This window comes from Apteryx rowi, unplaced genomic scaffold (genome assembly GCF_003343035.1).
Source record: "Apteryx rowi isolate R43461 unplaced genomic scaffold, aptRow1 scaffold_76, whole genome shotgun sequence".
Taxonomy (NCBI): Eukaryota; Metazoa; Chordata; class Aves; order Apterygiformes; family Apterygidae; genus Apteryx; species Apteryx rowi.
The window spans coordinates 1,530,612-1,550,457 of NW_020451049.1; the positions used below are offsets into that span (position 1 = coordinate 1,530,612).

At 36.7% G+C, this 19,846-nt stretch overlaps 1 protein-coding gene across 1 annotated transcript in view; it reads right to left on the reverse strand.

Annotated features, from left to right (window-relative positions):
- Positions 1–19,846, reverse strand: part of DCHS2 (dachsous cadherin-related 2) — a 70,842-nt gene that overhangs the window by 34,424 nt on the left and 16,572 nt on the right. The window contains exons 4-7 of the mRNA XM_026088250.1: positions 10,685–10,921; positions 8,254–9,273; positions 6,650–6,837; positions 5,754–5,853 (exon numbers count right to left, since the gene is read on the reverse strand). Of these exons, the coding sequence (XP_025944035.1) occupies positions 5,754–5,853; positions 6,650–6,837; positions 8,254–9,273; positions 10,685–10,921 (1,545 nt within the window). The remainder of the gene's footprint in view (positions 1–5,753; positions 5,854–6,649; positions 6,838–8,253; positions 9,274–10,684; positions 10,922–19,846) is intronic.

The window sequence follows — 19,846 nt, forward strand, 5'->3', positions numbered from 1 at the left end:
TTCCAGATACAAGGCTGGCTCAGCACCCTCACAGACTAGGAGACAGCAACGAGACTGATCTACCCCTAAGACAGTGTAACTACAGTGATGGAGCCCTGCACTTGTTCTGAACAGCAATTTAACTGGAGGAAAGCTAAAAGCTTGCGATGATTTGTTCCAAAGCAACATGTGAATATTAGAAATTACGCTTTCATCTTTTGTTAAGGACTGGTCACATTGCTAATAAAATTAAAATATTACTCATTAAAATTACTACTAGCAGGCATATCATATTACATCCATTCTAGAGTTGCAGAGAAAAATTCTACTACAGAATGGTAAATATTATTTGTGACTTTCCAATTTTTAGCAAAATGGGCAAAAATCTGTTACTTGGTATACACTATTAGAAACTGAGAAAACCAAAACTGTCATAACGACTTCTGTCTTAAAATACTATGCAAACAACTTTTTGCCACATGAATTTTTAATAAGGTGTGCTAGTGGGTCAAATAAAGTCATGTAGCATAACAGCTGCTATTCTAATAAGCAACTGTGGTAAAAATAAATTCAACGCAGATGTAGTACACAAAATACCCATAAAGAGCTGTATTTCCATAGGCACCTAAGTGCGCATGAAGCTGTTTATGTTCTCCAAATCTGCACATGCAAATTAGTTAGCTGTACATAGAAGTGTTCGTTTGTGTACCCAATTACCTTACTTGTGATTGCAAAATATTTGCATCTGAAGACTTTGAACAAAAACTGAGAAGGCTAGTTAGAAAACAGGGCTTTCACCATCGACACATAGGAGTTTTATCCAATATTGTTCTCAGCTATTTTTGAGTGACTATAGGTTTTTCATGTGCCCTAAGTCCCTTCTGGGTTGACTCTTGCAGTCTGGAATATAACAAGGAAATTGCCAACAAAAGGAAACAAGATATAGAGTCAAAAGTATTGAATGAGACAGTCCTGCATTCTGCATTTTTTCATGAGAGTATAAAAATATTAATGCTGCTTTATTACTGTTTTCATAGATAGCTTTTGGTTACTTTCCTGTTTTAGGTCTCAACAGCATGCATCATTACATTTGCGGATATCCTGTTTTGTTCTGCATAATGTTTCACARCATAAAATCCCAGTTCAGCAAAACAGCAAAGAAGACATGAACACACAATGTGAATTATATGCATGTATTTTTAACATTCTACTAAAACTGACATTTAAAATAACAGATACTGAGAACTAACATGAAAAAGAAGCTAACAGTGAATAAATGTTCATGAAAACTATTCCTTTCATTTTTCTACCAAAATGGAGTTATAGTTACCAAACTGAACCAAAAAATTAGAAACAAAAACATTGCAAGTACATAACTGCAATCTGAGCCAGAGGCTAGAAGGACTCACCCTTGTTTCAGTAGTGACTGAGGACAGTTAGTAGGTCTTAGCATAAAGACTTTTTATTTCAAATAACAGAAAGTAGGTAGTTACAGTCAACTGAAATAGGTGTCAGTCAACAGAGCTTTTGAAGCATTGAAGCTTATTTGATAAGAGAAATGAATGGTCAGAATCTACTTTTCTGAATAAAATAAAGAAAAGAAGATCAGAAAAGAAATGGTGTTAATCATCAGAGACCGCAATTCCACTAAAATCCAAATATTGCCTGAAACAGTTTTGCACATATTTTGCTGGAGAAAAAAGTAACAAAAATGTCTGATAATTTTGGAAAGCAGTATTTGTATAAGTCATTAAAATAGAATACTTTCATTCTAGATTTCGTAGCTAAACCAGTTTTTTCAATTCTGAATATCAAAAGTCTGTCAAAGACAGATCTGATTTTTTTCTGTGGATTTAATAATTGACATCTACTAAGAGAACAGACAGATCACTTTTAAATACCTTTGCCCAAGATTGCGGGGACAAGTGTATGCGAGCGGTAACTTGCGCACTTTCTAAATACACTCCAAATCCTCCCCATCATTCTTTTGGAAGTTCAAAGGGAGGAATAAGGGAAAAGGTGGTTGTATTTTTTACGCTCAAAGAGTATGTCAGTTGCTGCTCTGGAAACGTGTGCTTCCTGCACTTCCAGAAACATTTGCTCAGCTTTCATCTCCGTGAGTCACCTGAGTTAGGCAACTGCTGCTTATATCATACACCTTCAAGATCCCACGCTTTATGTATGAAGGGAAAATGAAGAAAATAAGAGAAATGGAGAAGAAAGAAATTGAGAAGAGCAAATGAAGTATGGAACGGACAAAAAGTAAATCTCTCGACTAGACTCTAATGCACCCAATCTCTTCTTGTGCTTACATCACTACCTTAACTTGCTAATAAACAGATACACTGTTTCGCTCAGTTTTCTACCTTTTCATTGTCCAATCTATACACCAGTCTTTCATTTACCTGTTGTTCTCCAAAACCCAAGCACTTTCTCAACTCTGTGCCCTCAAACACAATGACACAAACTGCAATTTCAGATGAAAAGATGGCCTAAGAAACACCACACAATGTGGCCATGAACCTCAGCAGAACCATTCAAGCCTTCTGGGGATCCATAATTCAGGCAAAATAGCTTAGAAACCTAGACACAAAATAACACTAGATTTTTCCCAAATATCAGTGGCCTCAGCAGGCAGATATTATTAGTTAAATATTTTTATCTAATTTCCTGAAGAACTATATCTTATCTACATTTCAAGATACTTAGGGCCTTAGTCATCTCATTCTCCTTTCAGAAGAAATATAATTGATGATGCTGAGAAAAGAAGTGTTTCTTTTAATTAGAATGAAGACAACAGTGCCATGTTTCTCAAAGTGCTTGAATACCACAGGGCTGCTATAGAAATGTAGCCCTCTTCAAATCTAGGAATCTTCCTTGGATTGTGCTTGCAGATCACCCTAGAGAACAAGTACTGGCTTTTTACTTGTCCACAGACAAGCACACAACCCTGACCAATTTGTGTGTCTTAGCAGTGTAAACTATTCTTCTCATAGCATTCTGGTTATCAAGTTCTAATGGATCCACAGAACCATTTCACATGTAACTGTAAAACTGTATTTTGCCAGTGCTAATCTTAACACACAAAGCAACAGTTTATGATGTACTATAAATACAGATTAAATTTTGTTATAAATGTTACGATATAATCTATTGACAATTGTAAAGAAGGCCAAGTAAATCACTTAGCAATTGCCAGCATTATTAAGGGATAATACATATGGGGAGGGATCCACTTCCTCCTGATTTCAGTTATTCTTTCAGCAATGATACAAAAGCAGAGGTATGACCATATGATCATGAATCTCCAAGCATGAGAATGTTTAAAGGATGATTTGTTTTGATTTTCTTGGAAGAGGGAGGAGAATTTAGAAGAAAACACTTCTACTTTGAAGGCTAAAATTTATCTTTTTTGTAAACCTCATGGTTCTTTCACAGATTTTTCCCTTATATAATTCGTGGACATTTATCATTAGCCCTCCTGAACAATAGTCTATTATTTTAATCTGGGAGTCTCATTAAGGTCTCAAGAACATTGAAAATTACCCAGTGACTGAGGTCCCTATGGAGTTTACAAGCTGAACAGCTGACACTGATACTCATCGCTCTTGATCTTGCAGCAGTCCCTTAACTGTTGAAAAGGGCACTGGTCTGCATGCACTCCTCCAATTAACCTGATGCCTGTGTTTAACAAAAAAGGCTGTAAATCAGATCATATTTCTTCTTTAAATTTTAGTACTGAACAATGTCCCGAGACTGGAAAATACTATTTTAAATATAAACCAGGCAAGAACTTCACCATGAAACAGAAGACCAGATGTTAAAGGCTGTGAGCCAACTAACAACAACAACAAAAATCAGTATCAGAGAAGCTGAGCTGTTTCTGGATTTGTTTATCAGGAAAATATCTAGTTCAGAGTTTGGGAGCATTCTTTTAGAGCTTTTGCTGCTGTTTTTGCTTTTATCCTTTTGTCCTTTCTAGAGAGAGCATTTGAAAGATCAGTCATATTTTGAGTCGCTAGTCTTTTTAATAATTTGAACTCTTACTTACTCTCCTCTGTGGCTCTACAGTGAAGCCACGAAGAAAATCCAGTTGCTCTTTGAAGGAAGGGCATATAGTTAGATACACAGAGAGACAAAAAAAMCCATGAAGAACGCTTCCTATATTGGCTGGCCATCACCCTTCAAACGAAGGGTTGGGTACTACCTGTTCTATAGTTCCCTTCTCCTTAGGGGGGATAATTTCTTGCAAAAGCTCATCATTCACAATGCAGGAGTCTACAGTTCTCTCCAACTCCCTCTGAAAGAGATGGTCACTTGTATCCAAACTAAGGCAATAAAGGTATGGCAATAAAACAACCCTACACACTTTTATTACCTACATACTTTTCAACTGCAAAATTTACAATAGAGTTATTAAATGTCTTAATTTTTTAAGGATTTCTTGGTGGAAGAGACAAGAATCAGTTCTCTGGCCCTCTGAATTTGTATCTTAAAGTTCTCCCATTACCCTATGAAAGTCAAAAGGATACATACAGTATAACAATTCACAGAAATCTTTCAGCAATTTCAGCCTTGCAAAGGAAAGATTACAGCTTTCCTGTCTCTTCAGAGTGAGGGCTAATGCCATAAATGTACCTTTATGGCATTTAATTTTGTTCTTTACTCTGAAGTGACAAATAATCATGAGTTCAAACCGAATGAGCACACATTTGAGCTCTACCTACACAGAAAAGAACGCATGAGAAAATGTACTAAGCAGATGGAAATAACTGAAATGTATTTTTGCTCTTCATGACCTCAGTGAAACAGTATGTTTAATGTGCAAATTACGACATATTAAAAATATCAGTCTTGAAAAATACTGATTATATAAATCCTGTAGCATGGAGCAGGTATAAAAACTGTTACGGCATCCACATGTAAACAACTTGACAGATTTTTAGAAATAGTTTTGTTCTTGACGTCTCTAGCTATTTTCAGTAAGTAATTATATAAAGCAGAAGGAATTTTTTCCTCATTGTTTGGAGATGGCGTTCTCTTGTGTAAAAGTGTAGCAAGTAGTATGTGACAAAAGCAGAGATCATATCTATATCTCTTACCAGTATCAATGTCCCAGTCCCACTCATATTCTAATTAAGAACTGTTTTGTTATTGATTTCACTGGAAACAAAACTGGGTCCTAAAGCATACCCCAGACATGAACTACTAGATATAGAAATTACGGGGAAAACTAAAAAAGAGAAGTGTTTTTAAGCTGCTGCACCATGTCAAGCTAACACAGCGCTAAACAAAGGATGAARCATGACCTAAAAACCGCAAGTCTCATTGTCTGCCCAGATTATCTGTTGATCCTTCTGATCCCTGTCTCAGACTGTCATGAACTGTTCTTTTAGCATCAAAATTCTCAATTGATCATGGGAACAGGGAGATCATCTTTCCTTTAAGATGTTAAACAACTGACTGAAACACTAAACTGTACTGTACAAGACCATGGTCCTAATCTTGTGYGAGTGCTGTTTGGACATTCTCTGGCTGGCCCTATAAGCAACTGAATCCTTGGGATGATGGGGCAGAYGGTGAAGGGAGGAAGATAACTACTCATGTCTCCTCAAACATTTAATAAGACATATATTAGTCTTGATTCCTGCTTACACAGGCACCTTTATTCTAATTGACACAAAATAAAAATAAAATCCTGTATGTCTTTTTGGCACCTCTAAAACTAATTATTTCAATGTGTTTTTCTTATGAATAACATTTTAAATTCTTACCTGATTCTACTGAATACAATACTACACCATTGTTCCCAGAATCAAAGTCTTTTGCAAAGATAGTTGTGATGAGTGTCCCTGATGGCTGCCCTTCCAAAACCTGTCATCAAGCAGTTTATATATAATTTGTAAATATAAAAGAATATCAGTGAGCTTTAAAACTAATTCACTTCCCATAAAGCAAGACTTTAGTAGTAGCTATGTTTTCCATTTCAGTAACGTTCACGGTAAGTACAAACAAAGTATTTCAGAAAATGGTCAAATTAACACATTTCTAGCAATACCCCATTATGGTTTGCATACATTGCTAATTCAAAAATCTTTAATACAGCCGATTCAGAGGCCAGAAATTAAAAGAGTCTACTGTATACATAAAACAGAATTATATGTATATTTTTTAAAACTAATAGTCGATGAGAAGTCTAATAATTTTACATATTTTGAAAGTTTCAAATATACCTGAATCTAAATTTAAAAATGTCTTACTTCTTTATTTTGTGTTATATTGTTACTGTTTTATTATTTTGTCAGTCCTATAGTAAAACAGCAATTTAAATACTTTAGAAGTAATATTCCTTAATAAATAATTTATTTCACATCAATCAAAAACCTTTAGGCTCATAATTGAATCTTAATAACTATTCAGTTAGGTCACACATTCTAGGCAATGTGGTGGTCACATGGACTAAAAGGTATTTCTTATTGTTATCATATGCTTCCTTTAATAACTTTCAAGTAAGTCAGATTACATGCATTCCACTAAACACAACTGTGATATGTAGATGAAAATCCGATTTACAATTTGAGCTTTTGCCACAAGGTGGTGCTCAGAACAAGTCTTGAAAGACAGCATAGATAGACCAAACTGGAAGGTTACTGAAACGGCTAGCACAAACCTTGACATTTAGTTCTTTTCCAGATGGAATCTGTGGGAAGATAGGCTTATTATCATTGATGTCAGTGACTGAGATATACACAGTTGTTGTGGCATTAAGTCGCGGTGACCCATGATCAGTCACTAGTATAGTCAACTGATGGTGAGTTTGTCTTTCATGGTCTAATGCAACCCAGTTTATAATTTCACCTGATGGACAAAGAAAAAGGAGAAAACGAGTGAGATATTGCTGTATGCTTGCATTAATCTTATTGTATGCAATTATACATTTAATTTAATGTGAACTAATAATACATGTCTTTTGATATACCCTACTTCTTACACTAAAATCCCAGTTTACTGAACTCCATTCCACAGAAAGGTTTTGTGAATAAAAGTCTGCATTTGTACATTAGTATTATATTACATTCTTTACTGCACTCCGGATGCCCCAGAGCAAAGGTATAAAACAGTATAAACCAACATGCTGACCTTCCAAAGAAATCCATCTGGCCTTTTCTTCACCATACTTCATGATAGATAATATACGAGCACGGACTTTTAATTGCTCACACATGGCTTTTATTATGCCCTTGGGTTAGGAAATTCTCAGCACAATGTCTGTATGATAATCAGAAAGCCTTATGTCTACTACACATTTTGGTAAACCCAGTGAATAAATCTGACCCAATCTTCTCTCCCTCAGCTCAATCGTACTCAATATACCTGAAGATTTGCAGCTGACCAGTCCTTCACATAGATGACCTTGTACCATTTTAAGATCTTCTTGGTTAATTCCTTATATTCTATTTGCCTTTAAACTTTTATAAAGGTACCCCACAAGAACCTGCTTTGAAATGACAGTTTTATTTTGAGATTCATGGAGAAATTCTAGAAAAGCCTCTTCACCCCAGTGAGGACAGGACATCTGGGAAGTGGAGTTTTAAACGGGAAATCTGTGCTGCTTAGACATTCTTTTGCTAAACTGGATTATTTACAGTGCCTGTGTTCGTTATAGGATATCCTTCCACTTGACTTCCCATGTTGTATTCTGTATTGTTACACTGTGTGGATAAAGTATCTCTGACTCAAGGCATTTGGGATTCACTGTGGAGTACACTTTGTACAGGGAAGAATTTGTCTCAGTCAATTTCCTTTTGCAATGCCATTAACAGCATGAGCTTAGTTTCGATGCAACTTTTAGAAGTTTTCACAAATGTGTTTTAAAACACTAACTTTCAAATATCATAGTTATCTTTACAGTTGTTTATGGCTGACCTGTACTTACAACTTTACTTGATCACAGGCAATTAGAAGTTCTTCCTATGCTCTATTGAAACTATTATTTAAAACTCCTTCATTTGCTACATTCAAATACTGAAACTTATGAGCAAGTGACCAGAACAAAGTCATGAAAAATCAAATCCTAAGGGTTAGTTCATTCTTCATGAACATGTATTAGATTTATTTCATCCCAAAAGTTATGAAGCTTTGAGTTAGAATATTCATATACCAACCCAAGAAATTCACAGCGGCTCCTGAACTTTACACATTACTTCCATTCCCTTAGAGGAAAACTGCTTTCCAAAAGCAATATTAGGCAGATTACAAATCATAAAACGCTACCTGTGTTGGAATTCATCTTGAAATATTTTCCATCAGACAAGAGGAAATAGGAAAGTTGTCCATTTCTTCCTGAGTCTTTGTCAACAGCTGTGACTGTGCCAACCACACCCCTGGGAACTGGATTTTCCTCCATTTCAAAGAAGTAGCCCTCACGTATAAACATGGGGCAATTATCATTTTCATCCAGGACATTAACAATTACTGAAGTACTTGCATTCTGCCTGGAGCTTTTGTCCTCTAAGGTGCTGACTAGGGCTCTAAAACTTAGCATCTGTGCACATTCATAGTTCAAGTGTTTCCGCAGATAAATCCAGCCAGTATCAGAGCTGATTCCAAAAGCAACAGAATCTGTACTAGACTCTAGGGAATATGTCAGCTTGGAGGTGACATGGTGTGKATCTAGTGAGTGGGCTTGAACTTGAAGGATTTGGGCACCTAGTGAGGAAGCTTCACTGATTTCCACTTGATACACCAAGTTTTCAAAAGCCAAAGTGGGGCCCATCTTCTGCTCTTCAATAATCACTGACAACTTCAACAAAGAACTCAGAGGAGGACTTCCATGGTCTTCAGCTGCTACGTGTAAAGTATATTCCTGTTGCTTATCTGCAAACACTGTCCTGGTGAGGTTCACCACTCCAAGGCTTGGATCAATGCTAAATGCACTTGATTGATTGCTTGCAATACTATATTTGATTGCCCCATTTAGGCCACTGTCTTTATCTTCTGCATGAGCAATGTAGACAGCTGTGCCAGGAGGCAGGGTATGTGAAATAATTACTTTACCAGATTTGGTAAGAAATACCGGAGGGTTGTCATTGACATCTATCACAGATATGTTGACCTGGGTGCTACTGTAGACAGGGGAGCTGCCCAACTGTGACTGAACAGTGAGCACCACAACAGATTGAGTTTCATGGTCAAGTTGTTTTTTGGTGCGGATGATACCAAACTGAGGGTCAATAGAGAATCTTCCATATGGATCACCAGAGGAAATTCTGTAAGAAACCACTTCTAAAGAATCTATAAATGGGAACAACAACAACAAAATGTAAAAAAGTATGAAAGTGATAATCTGAAAGCTTGTATGAACATCTATGAAGAATGTGTGCCATTAAATTCAGCTGAATAAATGTAACCTACACAGATACTTGTCTTTCTTAGGGTTTTTATGATTCCTCGTTCCTGTCCCTGGAGCCTTTCAGTAAAATAAATACTGCACAGACTTGATCTGACTGTATACAGTTTCCCCAATTATGCACTATTTGACTTTCATCACTGGTATGATAAATCTCTATGGAGAAAAYACTATCATTGCCTCTTGTTTTCCCCTCATCTAAAATACAGAAAAACACTCTTACAAATTACTTTTAAGGAAATAATTTCACTACACACAGGGATTCACTACAAGGAATAAAACAAATGGCAGTTCTCTGAAAGAATTGCATTTTACTGAACTTACTGTTCATGTGTGACCATTGCTATAACCTATACATGTCGAATGCTGACTAAAATTCTTTTCCACAATTCCACATGGTTCTGGCTTAGCAAGGTCCTACCTCACCCTGGAAACTGTGGTCAATGCACTCTAACTCCAAGAAGAAAGTAAGAGGTTCTGTCTAATCACAAATTCTTATAAAACCTCTCTGTTTATCACCTTACATGCAGAGATCCATAGTCAAGTTGGTATGTGGACCCATGGTCCCACTGTTCTGCATTACAGCCAAACATATATGGCTCTCAGGTCAGGGTCTTTTATGGCTACAAGGGGCCTGGTAGAATTAAACCCATTTCCCTCTCAAAGTGATGAAGAAACCAAATAGATTAAATAAGCTTTTAAAAAGCCCCATAAACATCTGTCTGGATTTCACCACTTAATTTGGGAATGCATTTTTTTGCATTAGCACACCATCTAGATTCTTGAAAACTTCTGAATACTTTCTGTTTGCTCATCAGTATTGCTCTACAGGTCTTCTTTCATGGCCAATGCTTTAACAAAATCCATGCTGTTACACACACTCTTCCTTACACTTTCACAGTGCACTGCCCATCTCATCACTCACAATCACACAAATCCATCTGGCAACTAAGCAGATGCTTGCATGCAAAACACATATTAGGAAACTACTTTAGGTATTTTTAACTATCTTGCAAAGCAAATTCGTAAATGGAAATAACAAAACGGAGACAGTTCTTGTTCCCCATGGGCCACCAAGATGGATTCCAATAATCTCAGTTTGGGAAGCCTGTTTTAAGGAGAATCCTGATATAGCAGTTACTACAGCAGTTGCTGTAAATACTTACAATAAATACTATTTGATGTTTAACATACTGAATAAATAATGTAAAAGTTCAAAAAATGAGACTATCTGCAGATGTTTCCAGCCTACAGTCACAATTAAAATATACATTAATCTCTGACTATAAAACTTACTTAAAGGTTCTCGGGCCTTGACAGTTCCAACTGGGCTGTCTTCAGGTACATCTTCGGGAACAGAAAAAGCATACCGGGATCTCTCAAATATGGCCGGTGCCAAAGTGGTCTGAAGGATGTTTACTGTGACAGCTGCATTAATGGCAGAGGAAAGGCCACCCCCATCTTGTGCAGAAACAGTCAGAAACAACACAGAATGTTCCAGGTGGCTAAGAGCTGAGATCAAGTAAATAATTCCTGAAAGTATACAGAAATAGAAGAATAATGAAGGCACTAAGTTAATGACACTCTTCCAGATTTAGCACGCTGTCAAAAGGGCTTCAGCATGTACCTTTATCATAAAAGAAGGCCAGACAGTGTGGACAAAAAGCTGCTGAAGAGTTTGAGACATGAATAAGTAAAAATGTGTCAGCTGCTTTGCAGTGATTGTATGCATGTTTTACCTCTTCCCCCTTCATTGTGTATGCAGCACTACTAATTCCTTTTTGAGGGCTAAGTTTTCTCGAATTTACCATGCACAAAGCCACTGACAAATGGCAAGTTGTGTGTCAAAACCCAGTGTCCCTTATTGTGACTTTAGAAACATATACTCAGCTATGGACAGGTCAAACTTCATTTTTTAAATTTCCTGTATAAATCTATTATAACTTCCCTGAATTAGTGGAGTAGCTCTGAGTATTCAGCAATGTTATGAAGAACAGAATTCAACCAGTAATAATATTTAGGAATCTGGAGGTGAGTTAGGGAAAAATAACTTTATTACAACTGATTAATTTATCTTTGCAAACAGCGGAGAAAACTGCATTTCAAATAGGCTGCAGAGACATCCTGTTCAAATAATCACGCAAATAAGACGTCCAGACAAATAGGGCTGAAGCCCCAAAATACAAATCTTAAGAGCAGTGGGGCCCGTGGCAGGTATCTGGGAAGCATTCACTCTCTGTCTGATCACAACTTTTTGGTAAAATACCCTTTACTAGTAAATTCTGAGGTCTGGTTAACTTGCAAGCTGCTGCCAATTACTGTTTTTCTAAACTACATGAAATAAATAATTCTTTGAAAAGAAAATGCAATGTTCTCTCCAGAAATACAGCACTTTGGATCTACCTTCCTCAAGACAAATATATTTTCATCCTTTAACTTTGAAGGGCGAGACTAGCTGTCTCCAAATATATTCTCTTCTGACTGCTAAAATAAATCTTTAGTAGTATCAGATAGATGATATCCAATTTTCAAATACTCTGTATATTACTACAGAAACCCCCACCTGCATCAGCATCTAACTATCATTACCTGAGATGGTAGTATGGCTAGAAAGAATAATATGGTAGGGATCCTGTCCTGTCTTCTACTACAGTAAAAGCTTGTCTGAACTTCAAAAAAAGCTTTGTCTGAGTGAAGGCTTCAGTCTCAGCAATAAAAACTACATCCAAACCATAGCTCTCTACGGGATGTACATAATGGTCCAAAATTGATATTTGCAATTGTTCCATGCGAGACTGTTAGTTATTCATTGTTCTTTTTGAGCCAATTAAGGATTTATAAATGAAGATACAAAACCATGAATAAATCAATTAACCCTCAGAGCACTCTGAAATCTCTGGTCTAGATGAAGTGAACAGAAATACACAAGAATTTAGGGGAGCACACTGAATCATAGAACAATGTGGTTGATCACAGTATGTCTGTTACCTCATAAATTGTGCATCTAAATTATAACCTGAGGCACGCAGTCAAAGACCAGGTGCTTTCAGTCACATAACAGATGAAATGATTCTGTGAAATAAGTAAATGTAATTATGTCTTAATACTGTTTGACATAGCTGATTTAATATTAAAAATAAATTAAGTGTAAGCATCACTGTACTTCTGAATATATTTTGCCTCACTTACTCATTTTCAGTATAGTTAATACAACTATGAAACTCAGGGAAAGAGATATCTCARTTCAGCTTTAAATAAATGAATCTTTTCACATGTACAGTTCTTTCCACTGCCCTGACAAAACAGGAGGTTAGCAGGCACTTACTCAAAAGATTTTCCAAAGATTTTTTGGGACACTTAGAAGCCCTACTTCCTCCTCCATTGTKGGATAGTCTATACTAGAAATTCCTTATTCTCCTCCTTTCACAAATAATAAAATATTTCTTATTAGTGACAAGTAATTATCACAAGGAAATAAGAGAATAAGTCTTTACGAGACACAAGTTGTGCTGCGTTGAGAAGTCTTCTCATCTGTTCAACAATATGTTTTTTAGAGATGTTTCTAAAAAGCAGCAGAAGCCCAAAATAGATTTCTATGTTAAGTATAGTATGCCAACTAGTAAATACATGTAGCCTATTCAAAACATATTATTCAATAAAAGATGTATTATAACTTTTTTCCCTCTAATCTTTTTTATGTCCTCTTCTCTTTTCTCTTTCCATCTTCTCACTTCTTTTTATATTAAATCTTTCTCTATTATTTCCACCAGTGCGACCATCCATGAGAATAGGAAAGTATCCTTTCAGGTAAACAGGCAACTGATTGGTTTATATTCAAAGCATCATTATGATGTTTCTCTCTTTCTTCTTCACTCCACACCATTTTTATCAGCTTTATGAAGAGTCAGAAACAAGTGCTGTGTTGGTAGCGATGACATCTTTTTGTCCGATGCTTTCCAGCATCTTCTCTATTACTGAGCAGGAGGAAAATCACTTTCACCTGTTCTAAGGTGAAGACAAAAAACCCTCAATATTCTAAGACCTTTTGGTGGTCATAGAATTTGCAACACATGGAAAGCCTCTTGTAAAGAAAGGTTTTCAATATGAAAATGAACATGAGAAGTGACTAAAGGCAAGAACATCCTTCTTAGGAATGGATGAATTATTATTAATACACTAAATGCTAGAACTGTAGTGAGCTTGTAAGTAGCAAGGTTGTAGTAAACTCGAGTGATTCAACCACCAGGGACAATTTTCTACATATCAATGGACATTTTTTAAAAAGCACCTATACTTTTTATAGAAGCCAATGAAGTCACAAAACCTCCAGCAGTTCAGTAAAACCAAACTTTTAAGCTTTGAGATACCTTCATAATTTTCTGCTTCTCAGGACAGGTTTAGTAGGAAAGATGTCTGGCACTCAAGTTGGATATTTAGTGATCCTATCTGTCAGACAGAGTAAAAATTACATTTAAGTCAAACTGCCTTAGCAGAATTGGTGCATGATTCAACTACAATGTATCTTCTCAAAATTTAGGGTGAAGCCACAACTGTAATTTGTGATAATGCATTTTTAAGCAGAAGAATGGAAAATACATAAAATCCTTACAAATATTCAAATATGCATGCAGCACACTTTTCAATTACACTGCCAGGACATTATAATAACAAACTGTGTCGTGACATGCTTAAAATGCATTCAAAGGGTCTTCAAGATCAAGGAAGAATCTTTTCCCCTAATAACAAAGCACGTTTATTCCAGTGTGACAAACCACAGTCATAACTCAACAAAGATATAGATGGATTCAGAATTCATTGCTGATCCAGTTCCTCTGCCAATAATGGATGCTTTTCCAAGAATCAGCCTTATTTTGGCCTTTGTTTTGGTCTTCTGATGATTGGGTTTTACAATTAGTTAGACTGTTCAACAAAGTAATATTCCAGCGACATAAACTTTTGGCATTTCCTGAGGTAATCTGAGCAACTGTAGCTCAAAGGAAAAAGGGTTTTAACCTTTTTTTTGCCAGAGGTTAAACATATAAACATGGATTTTAAACATTGCCACTGTCAGATTAAATGAAACCATCAAACAGATTATATTTTACTAACTTGATCACTTCACTATTGGGTATTTTCCTACTGAAAAGGCCAAAAATATCTCTTTCCCATTTTGGATACTTCAAGATGTATGTGAAGAGTGGGAAAATTTCTACGGAAAAGCATCATGTTGAAATTCTTACTCTTAAAGCAATAAATGACTTCAGCACATCCCTGAGCAAGGGGTGGAACAAAAACTGATCCACTCCAGGAATTCTGAAGACTTTGTAGGACAGAAAGATTTCAGAATCAGAGTTATTTCTCTGCTGACCTAGACAAAACACAGGTTACAGCACAGTCCATGCCAGTTCAGCTAGAGTAAGCAGAGGGAAAGAAAACGGATGGAAGATTTTGCTGCCTCTCTTCACTCTTTTTGCAGTGTCCTTGAGAGGGAAGGGAATAGACAAATGTATCTTGCCAACTCAATCCTCTCTCAGGACCAGGGAAGCACATGTAAGGAGGCACTAAGAAAAGTGGCAAATTCCAAGTGAAAAGTGTTTGTCTTCCTGATGGTTCCTTCTAGCCTCAAACCTCTAATATATGGAAAACTTTACAATCTAGTTTGAGTTTTAGTTATACACATTCTCTTTCAGCATTTTTAAGACTGGATATTAGCTTTGAGTCAAGTGATATGGGTAATAATCTACACATACATTTGAGACAGTTCTATCACATGCTGGGGGACGTGCCACATTAGGCTACATGATGGCCTCATATGACAGGAAAGAAGCTGGAGAAGTAGGCAGCATCTGGGATCCTACTTTCTCTCTGGTTGGGTAAAAACCCCAGACTGTGGCTAAAACAGACAGTCATAACCACTCAGGTCAAATGTAGCTACCAGTGTATCACAGAGCAGGCTGACTAGGTGTATTTGATCTGCTGCACTATGGTGCAGGAGATCCTCTAGCACTACACTGCAAAGACAGAAGTACGGGCTTAACTCAAAGAAGCACAAGGCAGGAACAATCTGTGTAAGTCACACATTCAGCGTGCAAAATTCAACAGGTATGGCCCTATTAAGCGAAAGACTGAAGATCAGTCACAATTTTCCTTTCTTCTCTGTTCTGCAATTAAGAAAAATCAGCAGCTTACTATTGGTATTACTATAGTCATTTGCAGGCTGGAATTTGTGGCTTCAGAGAACTTAAAAGAAAATTAGGTTGTCATTGTACAGAACATATTCCTCCATTATGAAAAACAGTATCTAGAAAGGCTAATGATGGAAAGGGAATGATGCAGTGGTTAGATAGCTCCTCTGGAGGAAATGTTTCACTGAGATCAAAGTTCTCAGCAGGGGACCACACAGAAAGAACTGTAGTTTGACTCTGAGAAGTCATTGTATGAAAAATGTCACCTTCTTTCTTACAGCTTAGCTCCCCCTCTATATGGAAAGTCTTACCTGCTGCCTTCAATAACTTTTACTACCTTTTTAATGTATTGTTCATATTACTGCACAGCCTTGAAGATTTTATCTCTGTTAACTCATCAGTCTGCAGGAGGGAGCGCTGAAATCAACTCTGGCTCACAGGTAAACAATAATATTAGTAAATTCCAGATGAAGTGTTATCATCTAGCATCAATAATACACCTTTGCAATTTCATTTTCTTGAATAGATTTGCACAGGTGTAATTGACTGCAGATTCCAACCTGCCTAAATAAAAGCCATATGATTCAGAGAATGCATATCGTGATTTACATACACATTCTAGAGAGAATTTGCAATGCAGGTATGTAAAAATTCAGTGGTTCTATATGCAAACCTCTGAATCTGAATTAGTACAAAACACAAATAAGCACTAATCACTTTTTAATATGTAAGTACATGCTAGCAACTGCCACTTCAGGGTCTAGTTTGAGAACAACTGTTCCATGGCAGGTTAGTTCAGCACAGYCACATTAGGATTTAAAGATATTTTGCTGCAGAACAAACTATGTTTATTGGCCAGTGTAAACTGTTGCAACTGTTTCAGGGATTCAATGTACTGTGAAGGCTAGTACTAAAAATGGGCAAAATCACGACTGTCAGTCCTTTGACCTGTTCCATTCTTCCTCACTCACTGTATGGGCTAAACACTAACTTCCAAGAAGTTTCTGTTTTGGACATTGTGCATATCAATAACAGGTGTAAAATGAGGCTAATGTTTGCCCAGAATGTGCAAATGCATAAATGAAAGACAGAACTCTGTAGTACCTGCCATTCTGTGGCAATGACATAAAACGTCTCATGGATTTGATTTTGCTGTTCTTAATTCTGTTGAGCTGCACTCTACCCCACAGGTGGTCACCTCTCCTTCAGTGGGCTTGCTGCTAAGTGCTATTTCTTAAGAGTTAAAGGCAGGAGACCAGGGCGGTATATAATGATTCTTTTAAAAAATATTTTCTGATCTTTTCCATGATGTTGTGTTCAGTCTTAATATTGTAACAGCACAGATTGCCAAAGTAGGTTCACTCACCAAGAGCACATTCTGTATGGCAGAAATAGTATTGATTATGCCAATAGGATTTCCACATACGCCTCTAGCTAACCACTTTGATAAAGCACCTGTTTTTCTACAGGGTCTTCAAACCATCAAAGCAAAAATCCAGCACTATGTTTATACCCATTAGTAGGTAAATGCAACATTTCTCACTAGTCAAGCACTAGTCAAGCAAAGATATAAATCAGGACACCCAAATTTCAATAACAAAGTCTGGATTACATAGAAATGTATACTTACTTACTTTAACAGCTTCCAAATTTTTCTTGTTATTCATGGAATAAAAAAGTAACTTTAGAACACAGAAGGAGGAATAAAATCAACAACTATCTAGTAGAGTTCTCTCAGACTGTGAAATCAAATGCCCTAACAACTTTAAATGATGGCAGTATTTCTTCAGCAAGTATCCTAGGWCAGGTCACCTGACATGACCCAGCACAGCTCAGACAGTAGGCAGATGGCAAAAGGTATGTACAGCTCATCCCCCCAATTCGCCTTCAAAGCTGGCAGCTGAACCTGCTGTTTAATTCTGTGTATGTTAGTGCTGACCCACTGACGTGTTCAGAACATGCCCTGACCAACCTAGCACACTAACTTATCAGCACAGAGACATGCGGTTTTGTGTACAACAAAGTGTGTTAGAAAAATGTGCAGGATTAGCAACTGTTTTTGGTTTCAGTGAATAAGGGGATTATTTCAAGTTTGAAAGGATTAATTATTTTAATGCTTTCATAGTAAATACCTGATTCAGCTCAAATCAACCTCCTATGGCTCCCTGTCATGCTAATCCACTACTCTCTCACTATTTCAACCTACCATAACCCTCACAGGACAGGACTGGAGATTTTGCTTAGTACAATGCTAATGTTAGTGCTACAGGGGCTCCTGTGACTCATCATAGGACACCTAAACTAAATAGAGAAAAAAAAAATATTACTTTGACCTAATTTTCTCTATATTGTATCATTACATCTTTAAAGAATTCTGCCCTAGCAGCAAAAATATCACTAATTTGTCAGTAAAGCAGTGTGTAACTAAAGAGACATAATTTGCTGTTGCATGGAGATCTACTTTGGTTCTTTCTTGTTTTATTTCCTTTAATCTAATACAATAGTAACTCAGAGTATGTTTGTTCTCTTGGTATGGAAAAAGAAATCAGGCAACACTTCCACATGAGAACTGAGTTAAAAAAAAATAAAAATCAAAGCATACAACGAGGCAGGCAGAACTCTGGATGATGAACTGCTGGTTTTTCAAAGACAATATAGAGACTTGTGCGACCAACCTGCACAGCTCCAGCATTGCCACACCATCTCACCAGGTCACTTTTAGCTGCTGAATTTATTGAAGTTTTCCAAAAACATCCTTTTAATGAAGGACCTCTTCACTAAGGCTGCCAGCTTGCAGGTCCAAAATCTCAATGCGCAGCCTGATAAAAAAACCCTAGTGCCATGGTAATCAGAGATGATATTTGTTTGATGGTACTGTACAAAAACATGCACGTTTCCAGCACATTATACTGAAGTATAATATAGGCCATAAAAGATGTATTTGCTGTTTTTATATTAAGAGCATTAGAAAGCATTCCAGATGCTCACCTTAATCCTCATAAATGATCTGCTACTTACATACACTGCCTATGTTAACTACACTACGACGCTACTTACATACACTGCCATATGTAGACTATGTTAAGTCTAGCAGAATGAAGGCATTTTGCTAAGGCTATTTGTTCTTTGTGTGACCTGCTGCTTTCAAAGTTTCTTCTTTTGTTTAAGTTAACTGAGAACATGAAGGCTAGCCCTCACTTTTCCAYAGAAACCAACCACAAGGCTCTAAGACCATTACATTCCTGAAAAATAAACAAAGAGCAGGCTGAAGATAGGGGAAATGAGGTGCAAATCCAATCCATCTATAGCTGCTGATCAGAAAGGCAATACTACTAGAACCTCATTCAGCTGAAATGGGAGAGGAAACAAGAACAAAAATTGTTAAATGCTAGCAATAACTGATCATTTCTTATTTCATATTCTGTACTTAACAGATGTATATAGTCTATATGAAAAGAAAACTGTTGATTGACTGAATTTTACTGCAGAAGTCTTGCATTTTTTTCCTCTCCTCCAAAAGGGAAGGTTTTGGTGTAATCTTTCCCTCTTCTCCATTTTTCTTGTTCGCAGCCCACATCATCTGCCTCTTGTAGACAAAGAGCCATGGCACTGGAATGCCATGGGAGTTTGCTCTTTGTCTAATTTGGTGAATTCTTTCATTTCTGAGATCTGACATGAACTGAATTACAAGAAAGAGGGGGTAGGCTAGAGTATTTCTGAAAATACTTGCATTGTATTGTGCACAATGAATCTCGAGTACAGATGTCACTCCACTAATGCATTGTTCAATTTTTGGCATGTAGCTTGTGGTAATTTTTCTCCTCATAAATGGTTGATTCTATTGAATTTTATTCCGCATTAAAAAAAAAAAAAAGTCAAACACATTAAGAGTTGGCACTATGTATGTTTTCTTCTGTTCTGCTACAGAGCTTTCTTTCAGGGCCAAAATCTTCATTCTCATACTCACTAGAGCAAATTTTGTATGCTTCAAGGAGAATATATTGTGTCCGGTGTTCTCTATGTTAGATTTCTTCTTAGGTGAGACCCCAGTGGTGGTAAATGTCCACTAATTATTTAGCTGAGCCACTACTGATTCCTCTGTGACTTAACCTGAATAAAAGTCTTAAAAGGCAAAAACTAAGTGGGTTAATCCAATGTCTCACATATATTCCTCTAATTTGCAGCATTCTGAATATGCTATCAATGTGCAAGGTCAGAAAAACAGTCATTGAAGTAAAAAACTGTGGTCTCAAAATGTTCCAAAATAAAACAC